General features: G+C 33.1%; 1 protein-coding gene across 4 annotated transcripts in view; it reads left to right on the forward strand.

The window, feature by feature from the left end:
- Positions 1-14884, forward strand: part of LOC110997017 (vascular endothelial growth factor receptor 1) — a 35260-nt gene extending 20376 nt beyond the window's left edge. For 3 of the 4 annotated variants that reach the window (XM_022264948.2, XM_022264949.2, XM_022264951.2), the window contains 16 exons: positions 1095-1273; positions 1414-1562; positions 2389-2674; positions 3376-3519; positions 3998-4125; positions 4689-4869; positions 5153-5404; positions 5981-6205; positions 6493-6649; positions 7404-7495; positions 8116-8270; positions 8614-8736; positions 10068-10237; positions 10808-10952; positions 11564-11741; positions 14199-14884. In XM_022264948.2, coding sequence (XP_022120640.2) covers positions 1095-1273; positions 1414-1562; positions 2389-2674; positions 3376-3519; positions 3998-4125; positions 4689-4869; positions 5153-5404; positions 5981-6205; positions 6493-6649; positions 7404-7495; positions 8116-8270; positions 8614-8736; positions 10068-10237; positions 10808-10952; positions 11564-11741; positions 14199-14563 — 2929 coding nt within the window. In that variant the 3' untranslated portion in view covers positions 14564-14884. Of the gene's footprint in view, positions 1-1094; positions 1274-1413; positions 1563-2388; positions 2675-3375; positions 3520-3997; positions 4126-4688; positions 4870-5152; positions 5405-5980; positions 6206-6492; positions 6650-7403; positions 7496-8115; positions 8271-8613; positions 8737-10067; positions 10238-10807; positions 10953-11563; positions 11742-12491; positions 12542-14198 lie in introns of all 4 variants that reach the window. The other variant, XM_045633053.1, reaches the window with a different exon arrangement.
- The last annotated feature ends 2633 nt before the right edge of the window (positions 14885-17517 follow it).

The following is a 17517-nucleotide window of genomic DNA, read 5'->3' on the forward strand; positions in this document are numbered from 1 at the left end:
AAAACGCTGCGCATCTTGACGTTCCGTAAAAATTTAACTCACGCGCCTTTGTTGAGAGACAAAACCATACGCACAATCTGACAATTTGCCACTGAGTACTTGAGTAGTCTATTGTACTGAGGATATTGTTCCTACTGCCTCGGGATCTGCGTAAAAGTTTTACTGTTTAAAGAAAACACTTTTTCACGGATTATAGTTATGTATTATTGTATTTAAACTTATAATTATTTAGACATCACCAGTCACCGTGACCACGCACGCTGTAAAGCACGCGAAACGTCGGTTTAAATTTAAAATGATGTCTAAATAATTATAAGTTTAAATACAATAATACATAACTATAATCTGTTAAAAAAGTGTTTTTCTTTAAATGTGTAACAGTTATGTTAATAAAAGACAATACTAGTTTTACTGTTCTTTGCCCAGAACGAGTATGGTGAAGTCAACAGTATGAGTATGGTGTGTGAGGCACTGCAAAAGCATCGCATTCCAACAGCATTCTTAAAGCGTTATTATATTGAACGGGAACACTTAAGACCCTGGAAGTTTTGGCACTAAACTATATACAATAACATATGTTAAATTATAGCATATAAAAAGAGTGTGTGTACTTATGTACACGCGTTAGAAGTTATACTTCTTTGGCGTGTGGAAAAAAATAACTAAAATGCAATAGTGATGAACGATAAATATTAAAATTAATCAAAAAGTTTTTATTTAAATAAATAAATTATTATTAGTAAATACTATCACCGTCGTATATGAAATTGATTTAAAAACACCAAAATAATTTTTATTTATTCACACTGTTTAATTGTACTGTTACGAAACACGTGTTCTAAATATAAAAATACTAGAATATACAACTTGAACATAGTTATCGTTTTTCATGCCACCTAGACCTAACTTTACGATTTCAAATTTAGGTGTTGGTGTTCGCGCGCATCGTAAAAATTCACTCTCATCATTTTTCTCCATCGCGCCAAAAGAAGTATAACTTCAATAAATAAATTAGTAAATTGCTGACATATCTTGTTTCTGAGACCCACGATTTACTATTGTTATTTAATGTAATTGTTCATTATAATTTCCAGTTATCGCGATGGAGTACTATTGCCAACGGTTGTACCTGGAAAATATTATTTGGCAGCTGATCGTGGAAGCGTGGATTATTCCATTTCAAACTTAAATATAAACGACACAGGAAATTATACAATCGTTGCAACAAATGATTATGTAACAAAAAACGTTACTTACGATCTTAGACCGCTTGGTAAGTCACATTATTTTTATAAAGAAAAATGAATCGCAAAATATGGTAGCTCAAAACTCGAAGACGATTCAATTGTAGTATATATTTATTTATTCGTTGAACCTTTAAGGAAGGTTAATCGAGAGATTGATATATTCCAGGTGTACCGATGATTAATTTTGGACGCAAAGATGCGAGAAAGTATTTGAAGGATCAAATTGCTTCAATAAAATGCGAGGCAGTTGGGTATCCACAACCCATTATAGATATGGTGTTCACTGATGAGAAGGGTCAGGAAAAGCGGCTTGATGTGTGTATTAGTCAATATTTTTTTTGGTGTTTATGGCCTGGTATGACCTTTAGGCCAAGTTATGAGTATTTTTATTTGGCTTATTATAATTTATCCACTGTATTTTCATTCTATATATATAGAGGCACGTCATAGGATCCATTTTTTAACTTATCACTCATGCGGCGCATCTGTCATACATAAAGCACTTACATCCAAATATGAAATGTTTGATATAACCAACAGAATTCTTGCCAAATAGTTCGGTCAAATTAGACTAAGAAAATAGAAGTGAGGTTACAAAAATTCTGGCTTGGCTGAATATTGGTAGGATTGTTCAATACACTAAAAAGAAAAAATGATAAGTTTTATCCAAAAATTCGCTCAGACAATTATCTATAGAAGGTGCAGTAGCTTCTCTCCACTCTGTCCAACCGAGCCAGGTGGGCATGTATAAGTTCATATTTCCCTTATTTAAGTATTACAAATTCAAATAGATCTCCTTCTTGGCTGGAAATCTTGCACAGTCCGTTTCACAAAGCATTCTTTTGCGAACTAGCGAACTGCGGAATAGACTACGGGTGGGGGTCTTCCCTGAGAGATACGACCTCCAACTATTCCAAATTCGAGCTACTCCTCCCTTAAAGGCCGCCAACGCGGACAGAAAAACAATGCTGACAGAGTATGTGTCACATTCTTCATATATGTGGTAGGAGATATCGAGAGTCAAAAAAAATCTACGCAAAACTTTGGCGTTCAGCCCTTGGGCTGACCGGACCGGATTGTCAAACACTAAAAAAATCAACTAAATTCCTAGACTAAAACAACATCTCTCATTCCCTTTCAGGTGACTAAACGCACTAAATTCGAATCTATAATAAAAACATCGACAGAAGTTCAAATAAACGCGCGTGCATCTGGCTATATAACTTGCCACGCCACAAACAGCATGGGTCACGTTTCTGAAGAGAGGAGATTTATCATTCAAGAGGTGCCAGACGGTTTTGGAGTAAAGGACAGTCAGGGCTGGTACTCTGAAAATCAGAAGGTTGAATTGGAGTGCTATGCTTCGAAATATGAGTTCTCCAACGTGTCGTGGATTGATTGGGAAGGTCTACTGATGGATAATTATAGTAAGTGGCTTGGGTTAATGCCATAATTATCTTCTTTTCTACCATTACGGCAAATAAACCAAAAAAAAAAAAATTACCGATAATTTTGACAAGATTTATATTTGTTCACAAAAATACATATACTACATAACTCCTTACATTAATAAGTCAATAAGATGAGATCGAAAAAAATATACAGTAATTAAAATTTTCTTAACCTACATAATCATAAAAAGAAAATTAAAACAATCTTAAAAAGTTTGGTACCCGTGGCTGTGCATCTTTTTCACTGGCAGCATCTCCTCGCTGTATAAACGGTCTATAACTATCTTTAAGCACTTCAAACTTACCAAGTCTCTGCTCCAAAAGAAACGAAATCAAAGTTAGGGAAAAGACATTTAGATTTGAGCCTTGTATTATTTTCCGCCTGCTCTGCTGCCGCCCCACCTGTATGTAAATATAATTATATTTACATACTTTTAAATATATAAAACAAAGTCGTGTTAGTTACACCACTTATCACTCAAGACCGGCTGGACCGATGTTAGCTATCTCTTAAATCATCACGATTACCTTATATTGCTTCATCAAGGCAACAATAATTAAAACAACGATTTTAATAAATGCTGATTATCACGAGACTAAATGATCATGACTATTGAATCATTTGACCTTTAAGATATAAGTTTCGTGTTATATAGGTCCCATTTCTTATTTTACAGCCAAGTTTTACGAGACACAATTCTCGTTTGTCGCCACGTTGGTGTTTGATGGAATAACATTAAACGATGCTGGGAACTACACGTGTGTGGGATATAAGAATGATGATTCCGAGGAATCGTATATGACGCATGTGTCTGTCATAGGTATGTATTGTTTCTGGTAAGATGACAAGAGAGAGAGAGAAATAGACGTGCAGAAGTAATTTGTTACTCGTATTTTTGCCGTTTGTACGGTGAAGTTTTATAAGCCAGTTGTCTGCGTTTGAATCACTCATATTCTATATATATCAGTCTCAGTAAAGTAGTTAAATCACAGAGTTAATTGAATCTCTAGACAGTTAATTTAGCATCGATTTCAATCAAGTTGCTAAAGTTTCGCCCGATAAGTGAGTGAACGAAACGTTTAACGAGTTTCCTAAACGTTCCTAGGCAATAAGACTAACCTAAACTAACCATTTATAATAAAACAAAACTGAATTTCCATTTATTGAAGTCACAAGTCATAATTTTTTAAAAAAGAGAATTAATTTGAACTTTAAATAATATTTCAAACGTTTATTTATGGACGCGAAAAATACTGCTACTGCTTTTACTGCTTTTTAATGTCTCTGCATATTTGTAGAACAACGGTTGCCTGTTATTCTAATTCCGGAGAAGACGGAGATGGACGTTCAAGTAAATCCATACCAACCAATCCAACTTACTTGCCAGGTTGATGCTGTTCCTCCTCCCACAGTCACCTGGTATAAGGTAAGAGAATTTAAAAAAAATTTAATTGTTAACATTTTATAGTTGACAAACGAGTTTTCAAATTTCGAATATTTGGTTGCCATAGTTTTTAACACCATGGTGTTTATTTTAGGTCATCTTCGTAATCATTGCTAGGATGCGCGTAAATTCAAGTCATTAAATAGTAATATTGCATAATGTGAAATTGGCGTTTTGAATTTGACCTAAAATATCGTCTCTTTGGTTAGGAATTACAAATTAAATTTTTACAGCTATTATATTTTACTGGAGCATTTGTTTTTTTTTCCAAAAGCTACGATTCGTTTTCCCGTTTTGTTTTTTTTGCGTAACTGTATTTATAAAATCGAAAACATGAAATAGCGTACGAGTTCCATATTAAAATAAAGATTCATGAAACTGTTTTAAAAGTCAACTGTAAAAATTAATATTCAAAACTTCTGTTGAGATAAAAATAATTTGACATCTAATGATACCCAATTTATGACCTGAGATTTAGAATCCTGTATCACAGTATCTATAAACAGTGTATTATTGTTATTTTTATGTATTTGAACATATTTCAGGACGGATTTCCCATTGAAGATACCGAGAACCTTGCAATCATTACATTTATGATGAATCGTACTACATTAAATTCAACGGTGGGAATAAAGAGTATGACAGAGGATGATAAAGGAAAGTACGAGTGTCTAGCATATAGCGGAGAAGAAACGCAGAGCAAAACTTATAATCTGTACATGAAAGGTACTTTTTTATATAAATGTCATTGTCAGCGGAATTTGTACTTATGATTGTAGACAAAGTCTTACTGTCTTTCATAATAAAATCAGTTTTAATATTAACATTATCAACTAAAAATTTAAACATTTATAATACTTAAATTAAAATTCTTATAAGCATTTTCATAGCTTTACACTAATGCGACAGTTTCGTGTTTTGAAGAAGTGTAATTTAAGTGTTCAGCTCTAATAATCTTGTATTGATGATCTTACGTTGCAATGTTACCATTTTAATATAAAAATTTCAGAAACACCAACATACAAAGGACTTTTGAGTTGTGTAGGCGTTATTGTATTCTTACTTATAATACTAATTGCCTATTTGGCATGGAGGATACGAAAGATGAAGCAATTTAAGAGGGAGCTAGCGGCAGCTGGTTTGCTATACTTCAAAGAAGGAGTGCCGAAGTCCCTTAACCCGGACCTTGGAATCGATGAACAAGCGGAACTCTTACCTTATGACGATAAATTTGAGTTTCCACCGGAAAAACTGAAAATAGGTGAGTTAAATATCGCCTGGACAATGCGCGCACGCCAATAGGTCAGGTATTTTGGCCAATCGTATGTCCAGTTCTGTATGAAAAATATAAGCCTAATCTATATTCTAGTATCGGTCATTTGAAATAAGTATGATCGAAATAGTTTCTGAAAAATCACCTTTCGATTTTAGTTTTTTTAAGTGTATTCTTGTTTATTTAATTCCTGCACAAATTTGTCACAGGGATTGGTGCGACGCCATCTTGTCTAGAAAAGAGTTTTGGCGCTTTCTTGTGGTTCTTTTTCATTGGTACAAAAACCACATAATATATTTTATATTGTGACAAGCACGTATAGGCAAAAATGACCTACACAAAGAGAACATAGAAATATTAAACAAAACAGAAACTTACTAATAAAAAACATTACAAAAAAACTAAACAAATTTTAATGTGACATTAATGATTAATTTTTTAATATTTGAAGCCAACAATTAAAATAATAAAAATAATATTTGTACATCACTATATCTATATCCAATAATCTAAATTAATGTACTAGTATTCTATAAGTGTTACCAGTTTTATTGAACTTTTCAGGTAAACAACTCGGTGCAGGAGCATTCGGTGTGGTATACAAAGCCGAGGCCAGGGGCATAGTGAATGCAGAAGAATCCACCACAGTGGCTGTCAAAACTGTCAAAAAGACCGCAGATAACATGTACATCAAAGCTCTGGCTTCTGAATTGAAGATTATGGTGCATTTAGGAAAACATATTAATATTGTCAACCTATTGGGAGCTTGTACGAAGAATGCCGGGAAAAGTAGGTTTTATATTCTGTTTGCCTCCATAGTTCATTTATTAGTAAACAATAAGGAAAATATTAAATATCCTTCAAAATTCCGCATTTCCCAATATTGGATGCATATATCCATAACTATCAATTATTATATTTATCGTATACGTATATTGCTTTGTTTTTGTTCACGTTCTGTTTAAACGTCATGGTAGTGTGCGAGGCAAAGCAATGCACATAGTCTCTTTCCAAAGAACTGCAATATTTATCGCCGGGAAGTATACAAGGTGTTCACAAATCACATTTAATTTCAGGGGAGCTAATAGTTATAGTGGAATACTGTAAATTTGGTAACATACACAACTATTTGATCCGCCATCGGGAAGTATTTATCGACCAGCTCACTGATGATAAAGAGAAGAGCCTGGGTAAAGTCAACAAAGCATTCTCTTCCAGCACTGCTAGTAGTGGGTAAGAAAATTTAAATATCATTAAAATCATCATAATAATTTATGTCTTAAAATATTTTAGAGACAGTATTTAATATCGCTTAAAATTTGTTTTTGACACTTATAAATAAAAAAAATAAAATAAAAATAAATACACTTTATGCATTGTTACACAAAAATTTAATATTAATTTAAATTCTCTATCTCCATTCTCATCTCCATCTCCAAGAAATCATTATAATCTTTTCTAATTTTCTTGATTGAATACTTCAGTAGTAATAATTATAATAAAAAAGTGTTTATTCATTTTAAGTGGGTACATTTCTTTCCTAGGTGTAAGATTTCCAAACCCTTTTAAGTGAAAAATACCTATGTCAGGGTTCCCAGCTCTTCCATAAACAAACTGAATTCTTAATTACTTAAAATAATTTAACCTATTTTATTTTTCTTTTTTGAACCGTTATCATCACGCCTGAGTGCATGAGTAAGTGTGTGGGTGTAAATGTGTGAGTGAGTGAATGAGTGGGTGAATGAGTGAGTGAATGAGTAAAGTGGATTTACATAGTGGGCCTCAAAAGCAGATCAAACACTGCATAGGGCGTGTGCATAAGCCAGTCTTTTATTAGGGTTTTTAGGTTGTAGACGATGAGCGGGTAGATATTAAGAGTGACTAAAGAGTATTAAAATATTTTTTTTGGTGTTTATATTCATTCTTTTGCAAATACATATTTATTTTAATACTTTGGCAGATATTGTAAAGCCGATTTTGTTCGCAGAATGCATTCTGATTACTACGGCTCAAACCACACTCAAGCAACGGACCATACAAGCCTAAATTCGGGAATCACTAACCGATCTGGAAGAAAAGGTAATTTTTTATTGAAACTGGCAAATAAAATGGTACAGGTGACCATAGACACCCTTAATGCCAGAAGGTTCGCAAGTGCGTTGCTGACCTTTTATTTGTACGCTCTATTCGAGTAGCTGGTTCCACAGAGTGGTGCTTTGCATTAAAAAAGTACCTCAAAACGTTCAGTTGCAGAACAAAGATGAATTTCAAAACTTCTCGTGAAACTTTCCATAGTAAAAAACTTTCCATAGTAAATGCTCTAGAAGACATGCAGGCAGGCAGACAGCCCCAAAGATCAATATATGATAAAAGTTTATACCAACCTGTCCATGGGCGGTATCACTAAACATCAGATGAGCCTCCTGTAAAAAAAAAACCTCTGTATTTTAAAAAACTAAATCCGTCCATTTCTCCAAAATACTTTTTGGTCTCTTTCTGTCAAATAGTGTTAACGCTGAGATGAAAAGAGACAATGAACACTTTAGGTGAACGTGAAAGCGGCAATTGCTTTCATAAGTATATTTTGCTGCAAAATATACTTATTTTATTAATATACTTTATAAGCATCACGCTCCACCAACCCACAAGAAACGTCTAAATCATTGAAATTTAAAAAATAACTTCCATAATTTTCTCAGTTTCAGAAACGGGATACGTCCAACCAGAATGGCGGTCGAACTACGAATGCGACTCTATTTACGAAGGTCGAAAGCCAAGGCCCCTTACATCAAGAGACCTCCTCGCTTGGGCCTTCCAAATTGCTAGGGGAATGGAATATCTTGCCAGTAGAAAGGTGGGTTAATCAATATTAATAATTTACAGAAGATATACGAATTCAAATTTAATTGAAAAAAGCGCGTACAACGGAACATGGTATGAGCTGACATATCAGGTATTTTCGAACGAAGAAGAGACCACCTTATAGACCAACAACGCATTTGAGAACCTATTGGTGGTGTGTATATAGGCGACGGTGAAAAAAATCAGTAACCCACCTGTTTTTCGCTCTCCATAAAACTGACAGATTTTTTCTAAACTCTGGCGACGCCCTTGTAATATCCTGTAATATTTGACTGTTTGACAGATAATTATTATTGTAATAAAAAAAGGGTATGTAAATGAAACCTTCATTCCAGGTCCTACATGGTGACTTGGCAGCGAGAAATGTCTTATTGGCCGAAGATAATGTTGTGAAGATTTGCGATTTTGGTCTAGCAAGGAGCATCTATAAAAACGATGAATATCAAAAGCAAGAGAACGTAAGTAGTTTCTGCGCTTTTAAGAACACGACATTACATTAAAGTCAAAGTCAAAATTCATTTATTCATATAGGTAATGTACACTTATGAACGTCAAAAAAAAAAGAAATATTAAATGAATCTAATTTTACATTTACTGCCAGTTTTCAAATCAAGGGCGTAGAACGGAAGAGAAGAACTGGCAATAAACTCTCCGCCACTCTTAATCGCCAAGTTTTTTTACACAATGTTTGTAAGGAGCTGCAACCATTACACCATGTTCCATATGACATATTGAGTAAAAATTAAATATGGTTTAACATTTTATAAGTATCAATTTCTTTTTAAACAACGGGTTTATAAATTTAACATGAAAGTAGCACATATGGCGCTCTGCTATGTAGCAATTATGATAACTGCACAAGTTCGGTACTAGATGGCGCGAAATGATAGTATATTATTCGTACAGAAGTAACTCAAGAAATCCATGTTTCAGTGGTTTACTAGATTAGTTATATAGATATCTTGGTTATAAATAAACAAAGCCCCTGACCGTTAATTAGAAGTAATTGTTAAGAAAAATAAAACTATTACATTTTGCAACCAGTTTTTTTGTTAGGTTGTATTAACTTATAATAGTGCTCATATAATAATCTAGGTGGAGCTTACTTAAATAATATATATTCATCGTTTATAGTAGTGTATGTACTACCTTCAAATAATTTTCTAAACCTTGAAGCTGATCATCAACGAATTTCATTACGTACATAGTTAATTACGTAAAAAAGTTAACAAAAAGCCGCTAAAATGATTTCCTTCGTTTCTTAAATTTTTTTAAAATGATTAAGTTTTAATTAATTTCTTATTTTTTAATATAAGAAAAATGTACTTATATTAATGTATTTCCGAACTTATTTGACTTAGGGTGCTTCAAAGAAGAGCCGAACCTATTCTTTGAAGGTAACGCACTCACGAGCCCTCTAGCATTGAGAGTGTCCATGGGCTATCACTTAACATCTAATGAGCCTCCTGGCCGTTTGCCTTCCATTCCATAGAAAAAACCAGTTAAATTCTTTCACAATTTTCACATTTGAATTGATTAGTACATTTATTTGTACGCATAAATACAATTATGTAAAATTTTCAACGAACGCAGCCGAATGCGGAGGATTGTGCCTCTTTGTCGCTTGTTTCGCGATCTCGCTTGCACTTCCTTGCCTTAAACGGAACGCCTCAAAGCGAGGTAACGCCGCATGCGTCATGTTTTTTCGTGCGTGCAGCCGGCTCTATCGAATTATAAAACGTTGTCACGTCAAAAAAGAAATAAATTTGAATTTATTATTTCTTTACAGAGCCCTCTACCGGTAAAATGGCTAGCCATAGAATGTATGGTGGACCGCATCTTCTCCACGCAATCAGACATCTGGTCCTTTGGAATTGTTCTATGGGAGCTATTCTCACTTGCACAAACGCCTTATCCAAATATCAGCCCGGCAAACTTGCTTAACTGGCTCTCTGCGGGGTAATTATATAAATTTATTTATACATTCATTTTCACAAAGGGGTAGACTTCTGGATTTTGTCCAGGTACGGTTATACAAACCCACTTCACCATCCACCGTTGCCTTTTTCATCCTGTTTATAATCTGTTTCTTATTCATCCAAAACCTAACGTTGGGACAAGCACGCTAAGTATGGCTAATGGAGGCTTATTAAAAATTTCTTGGCGTCACATAAAGAATGATAATATATATTATAAATCAGTAGAAACTGTGTGTTTAAAATATTATACAGTAAAAAGTACAACCGGAAATATAATCTTGTCAATAAAATTTTCAAAAAATGTATATTTTTTAAATTGTTTATACCCAAAGTTTAATTAATGTTATATTAATTAAATATAACATTTAATTAATAGAATAATTAAATGTTATATTTTTTATCGTCATGTATTGCAATTAGTAATGTTTCAATTGTTTTTTTTAATTTATTAATTTCACAATATTTATCCTTACATTATTTATCATGTTTATCTATATTGTATAAACATTTTGGTAAATAATTTGAGTAAGTTAAAACTGTATGATTTTAGACATCGTCTGGAGAAGCCTACATATTCTGATGATAGGCTGTATGACGTCATGCTGAAGTGTTGGGAGAAGAAGCCCACGATGAGGCCCTCATTTTCAGAACTGCAAGTTATTTTGGGTTCTTTCCTCGAGGATAATGTTCGGAATGTAAGACATTTTACTATAATTGTATCGTGAGTTCATAACATGGGTAGTTTCTTTTGTGCAGTTTAAGCTCATATTTCTGCGAACGGGGAAAAATAAATCTCTTAGTTGAGACTTATCACACACACACACTAAAATTTACCAAAAGAAACTAATTGAATACAAAAAATTGACAGAGCAGTGTTGGCCTAGTGGCTTCAGCGTGCGTTGACTCTCTTACCTGAGGTTGTAGGTTCGGTCCTCGGCTGTGCACCAATGTACTTTCTTTCTATGTGCGCATTTAACATTTGCTCGAACGGTGAAGAAAAACATCGTGAGGAAACCGACACGTCTTAGACCCAAAAAGTCGACGACGTGTGTCAGGCACTGGAGGCTGATCACCTACTTGCCTATTAGATTTAAAAATAATCATGAAACAGACTCAGAAATCTGAGGCAAAGACCTACAGAAGTTGTAGCGCCACTGATTTATTTATTTATACAAAAACGTGAATTCGATCCCCGGTTGCATTATTCTTTTCTATATTTTTTATTTTTTCTATATCAATTCTATGAACTACTTCGGATATAAAATTTATTGTCGTATATAAATTGTACATACATTTTTTTTTCTAGCATTACGTAGACTTGAACGCTATGTACATGGATATAAATGCGAGATCAGATCAAGAGGACTATTTAGCGATGGTATCGGCCCCGGATTATAACAACATCGTCACTCCCAGCCCCCATCATTATGCCAACGATGCTAACCAGTTCTTCCCATCTGCAACACCCAAGATGTTGGCGCATGGTAAGAACTACCCTCATTTATTATAACAAATTTAGTGTTTATGTTTCATAGTATAAATAAAGTGTTATTCAGGGTAATCTGTATAAAAGATTTTAAACGTTTTGGAGTACTATATAAATTGTAAATATATACTAATAAAGTTATCAAAAAAAATCATAAATGAAAATATAGGTTTTTATACGTTATACGTCACAGATAAGTCAAACTGGGAATAACTCGAATTTCTGAAGATTTTTTATTTTTATTTATAGTTCTACGACAAAAAGTTACTGGGACAATGTTGTAGAGAATTTAATTTGCAACAAAAAATGTTAACAATTTTTTTTTTATCAAATAAATAGTTTAAGAGATATATCGTAAATACCATTTCAACCCCTATTTTCAAGATGGCGGCCGTGGGACAAGGGTGGCGACCCTACAAACTTGGTTTTAGCTTTACACTACCCCCCCTACACATCAAAAAAATAAAATTGCGTCGTCTAAAAAACGCAAGGTTAGGCCTAAAAAATGTAACGTTTTAATGGACTAATAAGCTACACAAGTATATGACAAATATGAACGGATACAGAATAATTTCTGTATTGATTTTTTACTATATATTTCTGGCTGAGTTATAGCTGTTGATTTCAAATGTATCAACTTCAATGTTGAAGAAAACCTTATGTTTTCCGTGTTACACACATCGTACTTTAATAAATCTTATTAAACGACATTCTACCAATTTCATATAAGCATTTTTCCTTTTGTCAGACGAAACGGAAAATACGCCAGTCTGATCACGCGAAAGAGATTCTTATACGGTAATAAAATGTATAAGGCATGGTTGATGTAACTAACAATAAGTGTAAAACCTTTTGCCAATCTTTTTAGCTTCGAAACTTATTGGGAATAAATACGACGCGTTTTAATATTTTTTTTATTCAGTACTCTTAGCATGACTCTTTTGATTTAGTTTGGTAAGCTTACAGTTAATGCGTAGAGGATTGTAGAAATTTTTTGAAAAAAAAAACTGTTAATTAAAAAAAAACTTTCATTCTGTTTAGCTTACATGCTTATAAAGTGTTTATGATATTCTATCTAGGCATGTCAAAAATGCAAATTTCATCAAAAGATTGCATAGGTTCCAGGTAGTTTTCTCATTGTTAGATTTAGTTCGTTATTGTAAAACCTTTCCAAATACTTTAGTTTTAAAACAGATATAAAAGTAAAAAAATCAAATCGGCCTCGGCGTGTATAGTTCAAGTTTGTTACATTCAAGAAACTATTAATTTTTGTGTTTCTTTGAAATTGAAATTTAATGATGATATTCTGAAAGGAACTATGACTCCCGTATGTCCAAAATGCACGTTTTTAACGTACAATACTACAACAATAGTTAAAGCGTAGCGCCAAACTTCGTTTCTAAATATGACGCTAAGAGTGCAGGCTTTATACAATATGTTCGTTACTAAATACGATCCAATATGCCCTTAAATGGTTTTGTTTAATACGGGTACACCAGTCACTCTTTCACTACACCTTAAAGTGACTAACCTAAATAATTCCTTTATAGTTACTAAATACGCTGACGCGGCACTGCCCAAGTTTAATTTTATCAAAAGCTTGATCAAAATTGTGTACAGTCGCTATCATGGTAGTGCCCCGTCTATAAACTTTCAATAAAAATGGCACGTCTATTTATTTATAATTTCTGGTACTCATGTTCTGTATTGATGGCATCAGGTATGGCAGTCTATTTTTTGAGAATCGTGATATCAAATAATTACAATTTACTGTAATAATTAAACATAATTATTATATACTTATGTTTTGTACAGTCTTCCTACTATTCAATAGAGAACTTATATACGCCAGTAAACCGTTGCTAAGAGCCAAAACTGTTTTCCTTGACTATTTTATTGTAAGCTGCTAAGAGTACTGAATAAAGTTAACGTTACTTGTATATATATACCCAATTCTTTATATAATATAACTTCTCTACGTGTGTGTGACATGAACTAAACTGAAACTTTTCTGGGGCTAGAACAATTTAATATTTATTTATTCTATACTATTCAATGGCACTATAATATAAACCGGTAAGACTTAAAACAAAGAATTAAAACAAAGTCAATACTGCTATAGTCTATGAATCAAGCCATTTTTGTCTATCACAAGTATAGATAACTATGCAAAACATAGATTATATTTTTATCTAATAGACAAATTAGAAAATTATCTCTGTATCAAGTGTGTGAATTTTTTTATAGTACAGAATACAAACGGGCTCTCCTGATGTTAAGTGATACCGCTGTCGATGGACGCTCTTAATTCCAGAGAACTCATGACTTCACCGGCCTTTAAAAAAATGCACTTACTTATTTTCCAATATGTCCTTCAATTTTGTTTAATACGGGTACACCAGTCTATCTTTCACTGCACCATAAAGTGACTAACCTCGTAATAATTCCTTTATAGATGACGAAGGCTACTTACAAATGAGCCCGCCGAGTCAACACATATTCAGTCCTCGTGTACCGAGTACCAAATTCGATTTCGACGCTCGTAAATTGAACGCAAAAATAGAGGTCAACGAATGGCCAGAGGAGAGAACACCGATGCTAACATTGAACAATCTCCCAGCTCGTTCATGTTCAGAATCGGACGATGCCTACCTAAACATGGCCCCTCAAAATGATGATGAGGTTTTCGAAGCCAAAGATTGCAATAAGAACACGAAGAATATCGCCGCGTCTAATCCGACATACATTATGTACGATATCGATAAGAAACCCCACAAAAATAATTACATCAACGTGGTGTCCAATGGTCTAGTCAAGTAATCTCTTTGGTAAAATCTCATTACTCTTAGTGCTAGAATATCTCTAGTCGATCTTAAACGAATTTTGTTTGCATTTGTCATTTGAGCTTGAAAATACTCTAGTGTCGTTTTTGTCTTGCGTTTACGGACGTAGATTCTTGATGGCTTGGAGAAGACTCCGAATCTGCTCCTCCATGGTTTAGGTTTGATTAATTTAAAATATAGGCATTAGTCATAAATGTCTTAAAACAGTTGATTTATTACAATATTTTAATATTCCGATTCCAAAAATGTTCAGATGATTATAAATTCACGCATTTTTCGTCTCTATGTCAAGAAATAGTGAAAAAAATTGGCTTGAAGAATTTTAAACTTTTTTTTAAATTGCTATCCGAAGAGGTTTCTTCTCCTATTGTCTATTACGTGTACAAATTTTATTAAGAGATATCCGCTTAGTTACAAATAGTTTTATAAGGAATACCGTAAATATACCTACAAATATATTTAGTATTTACCACCAGTATTTTGGTTTACCCCACCATTATGTAATAATTTCCTTATTGTAAATATTTTTTACCAAAGAGATTTAATAATATATAGGGAATTATGAAATTGTCAAATGCATCCTGTGTAACTCGGCCCATATAATTATATCTCTTTGATAAACTGCTTTTTAATAATATATTTTTCATTCCTCATTATGGCACCGTGTAATTTGTTTATAGCATGACATCGTTACTTAAATTATACAAAAAATTGTTCGCCGAGAACCGGTATTGTTAAGCGTTAATAAAAATGTCAGCTGTGTATGAAAAATCCTTTAGCGCTCCTACAAAACCTAAAAGAAGAAAAAAATAGAAAAATTGTACGTTAACATAACTTTTATATGTATATTAATCTCGATAGGCGTTTTATTTGAAAATGTTGATACATAGAAACACTTCAGAGGGTTTAATCAAGGTGCCTTAATTTGTATGAAAATTGGTAGACAAAACTGTCTTCATACAAATTAAGTTTTTAACTTTCTACATACACAACTTAAGGCATTTTGACTAAACACCGATAGCACCAAACTTTAAGATCTTGACAAAATTACATATTATATTATAATACATTCCGATGCACAGAATGAGTGAGTAAAATGTCATACGTCAAAACTTTAACAGTAAATTTTTTTTCCATACGGTTTTTGAAATCTATGTTAAAAAATATCAATTTTATTCAGAAATATACTTCTCAAAAGAAGATTCAAACTAAAGTAAAGGTGAAATAGTACAAACTTCAGGACTGTTATCGCATTGCGGTGACAAAACTGTCAAATACATTTCAATCACATGTCAGTCTGACCTCTCAACGAATGTTATTGCTTCTGTTCAGTTTTAATTGCCATCGGGCACTCAATATTTCATACTATATAAGTGAAATTTAGTTTGACACATTATTTGCTAAATTTTAATAAACTTAAGGATGTTCTTTATGTTTTCTCTTTTATCGACGTCTCGTAGCAGTTACGGTATTTTTTATATGTAGTGTTATCGGTAAATCTCATACAAAATCAGTTGAACAGTATCAAAAACAGGTCTTCAAAAGGTCTTACAACTAATTACACGGTGTGCGTAATTTAGAAATTAATTTGCATTTATCAGCTATATTCGTAAACTTGACATTCAAGTTTTTGTTATGTATATAATTATTTTAATTAATAATATGTTTGTTAATTATAGATTTAATTACATTATAAGTTCTTATTTACAAATTATGTATTGAATTAAATGTATGATTGGCTGTTTAAAAAAGGAATACAAATAAAAATGTTGTTTTATTTTCGTCACGAACACGTTTCATAAAATAACTAAAAAAATAATTATTGGCACATAGCATAGCCTTATGTATGAAAAAAAATAAAAAAAATATATATATTTATTTTTGTAACGAATATTCTTGATACTGGACCGATTTCGAAAATTTGAGACAATTCTTCATTATCACCGGGTAACATATAGATAGCCAGGTCAGAACCGGATAGTACCGACTACCGGACTGGAATTGATAGGGAGGAATGATGCAGAAGTTGGAGTCGATCACCTACCACAGATAAAACAGTTGTGGGTTCCTAAACCCGCGGCAAGAGGGCTGGCAGCAGTGTGAAGGCAGCAAGTCGATATATTGGTTAGGGCTTATCGATAGGCACTACCTTCAGTAATGAAGAAAACGAAGAAGAGTAATAGGTCTTTAACCACTCAGCTAAAAACACCCTTGACTAGAGCAACAGCAACGCTTTCAATCGCTTCGGCTGCCTGAAAATAAATGTTTGTTAAGTATATTTATATTAGGGCATCATTTTATTTAAGATTTTTTTTTTTAATCCTTAGTATTTATTATGTATATATGTAGTATATTATGTATTTTATTTTTATAGTAGTTTTCATATTAAGGTATTTCAACAAACTTAATACACTAAAAGGAGGGTATCAATTCGCAATATGTGTATGTTCAAGGATAGCACAATAGCTGTGCTGTCAATCAAGGTATCAAATGATGCAGATTTGCGGCGAGTATCATAGACAAAGAGGATTTTGTGTGAAGACTGGCAGTTTTCATGACATTGACCGACATGTTATAAAATTCACATTAGCGCTTAGACGCCGATGTTTTATTAACTTGTACCAATACTTTTCAGTGTATTTAAGACGGGTATTTTTTATTTATTTATTAATATATAATTCTATACACTTACGTCTTTCAGTGCTTCTACGAATCCTAGTGGTATGTCAATAAACATCCTTCCGACACTGGCGAGGGTCTGAAAGGTAAAGATATAATAAATTGTATTTCTCTTTTCAGTTACCGCCTTGGTTATTTCTAGCTAGTATTTATATGTAAATAAAGGGCTTTGTTGGCCTAGTGGCTTTAGCGTGGGACTCTCATCCCTGAGTTTGTAGGTTCGATTCCCGGCTATGCACCAATGGACTTTCT

The sequence above is a fragment of the Pieris rapae genome, chromosome 22, assembly GCF_905147795.1.
Source record: "Pieris rapae chromosome 22, ilPieRapa1.1, whole genome shotgun sequence".
NCBI lineage: Eukaryota > Metazoa > Arthropoda > Insecta > Lepidoptera > Pieridae > Pieris > Pieris rapae.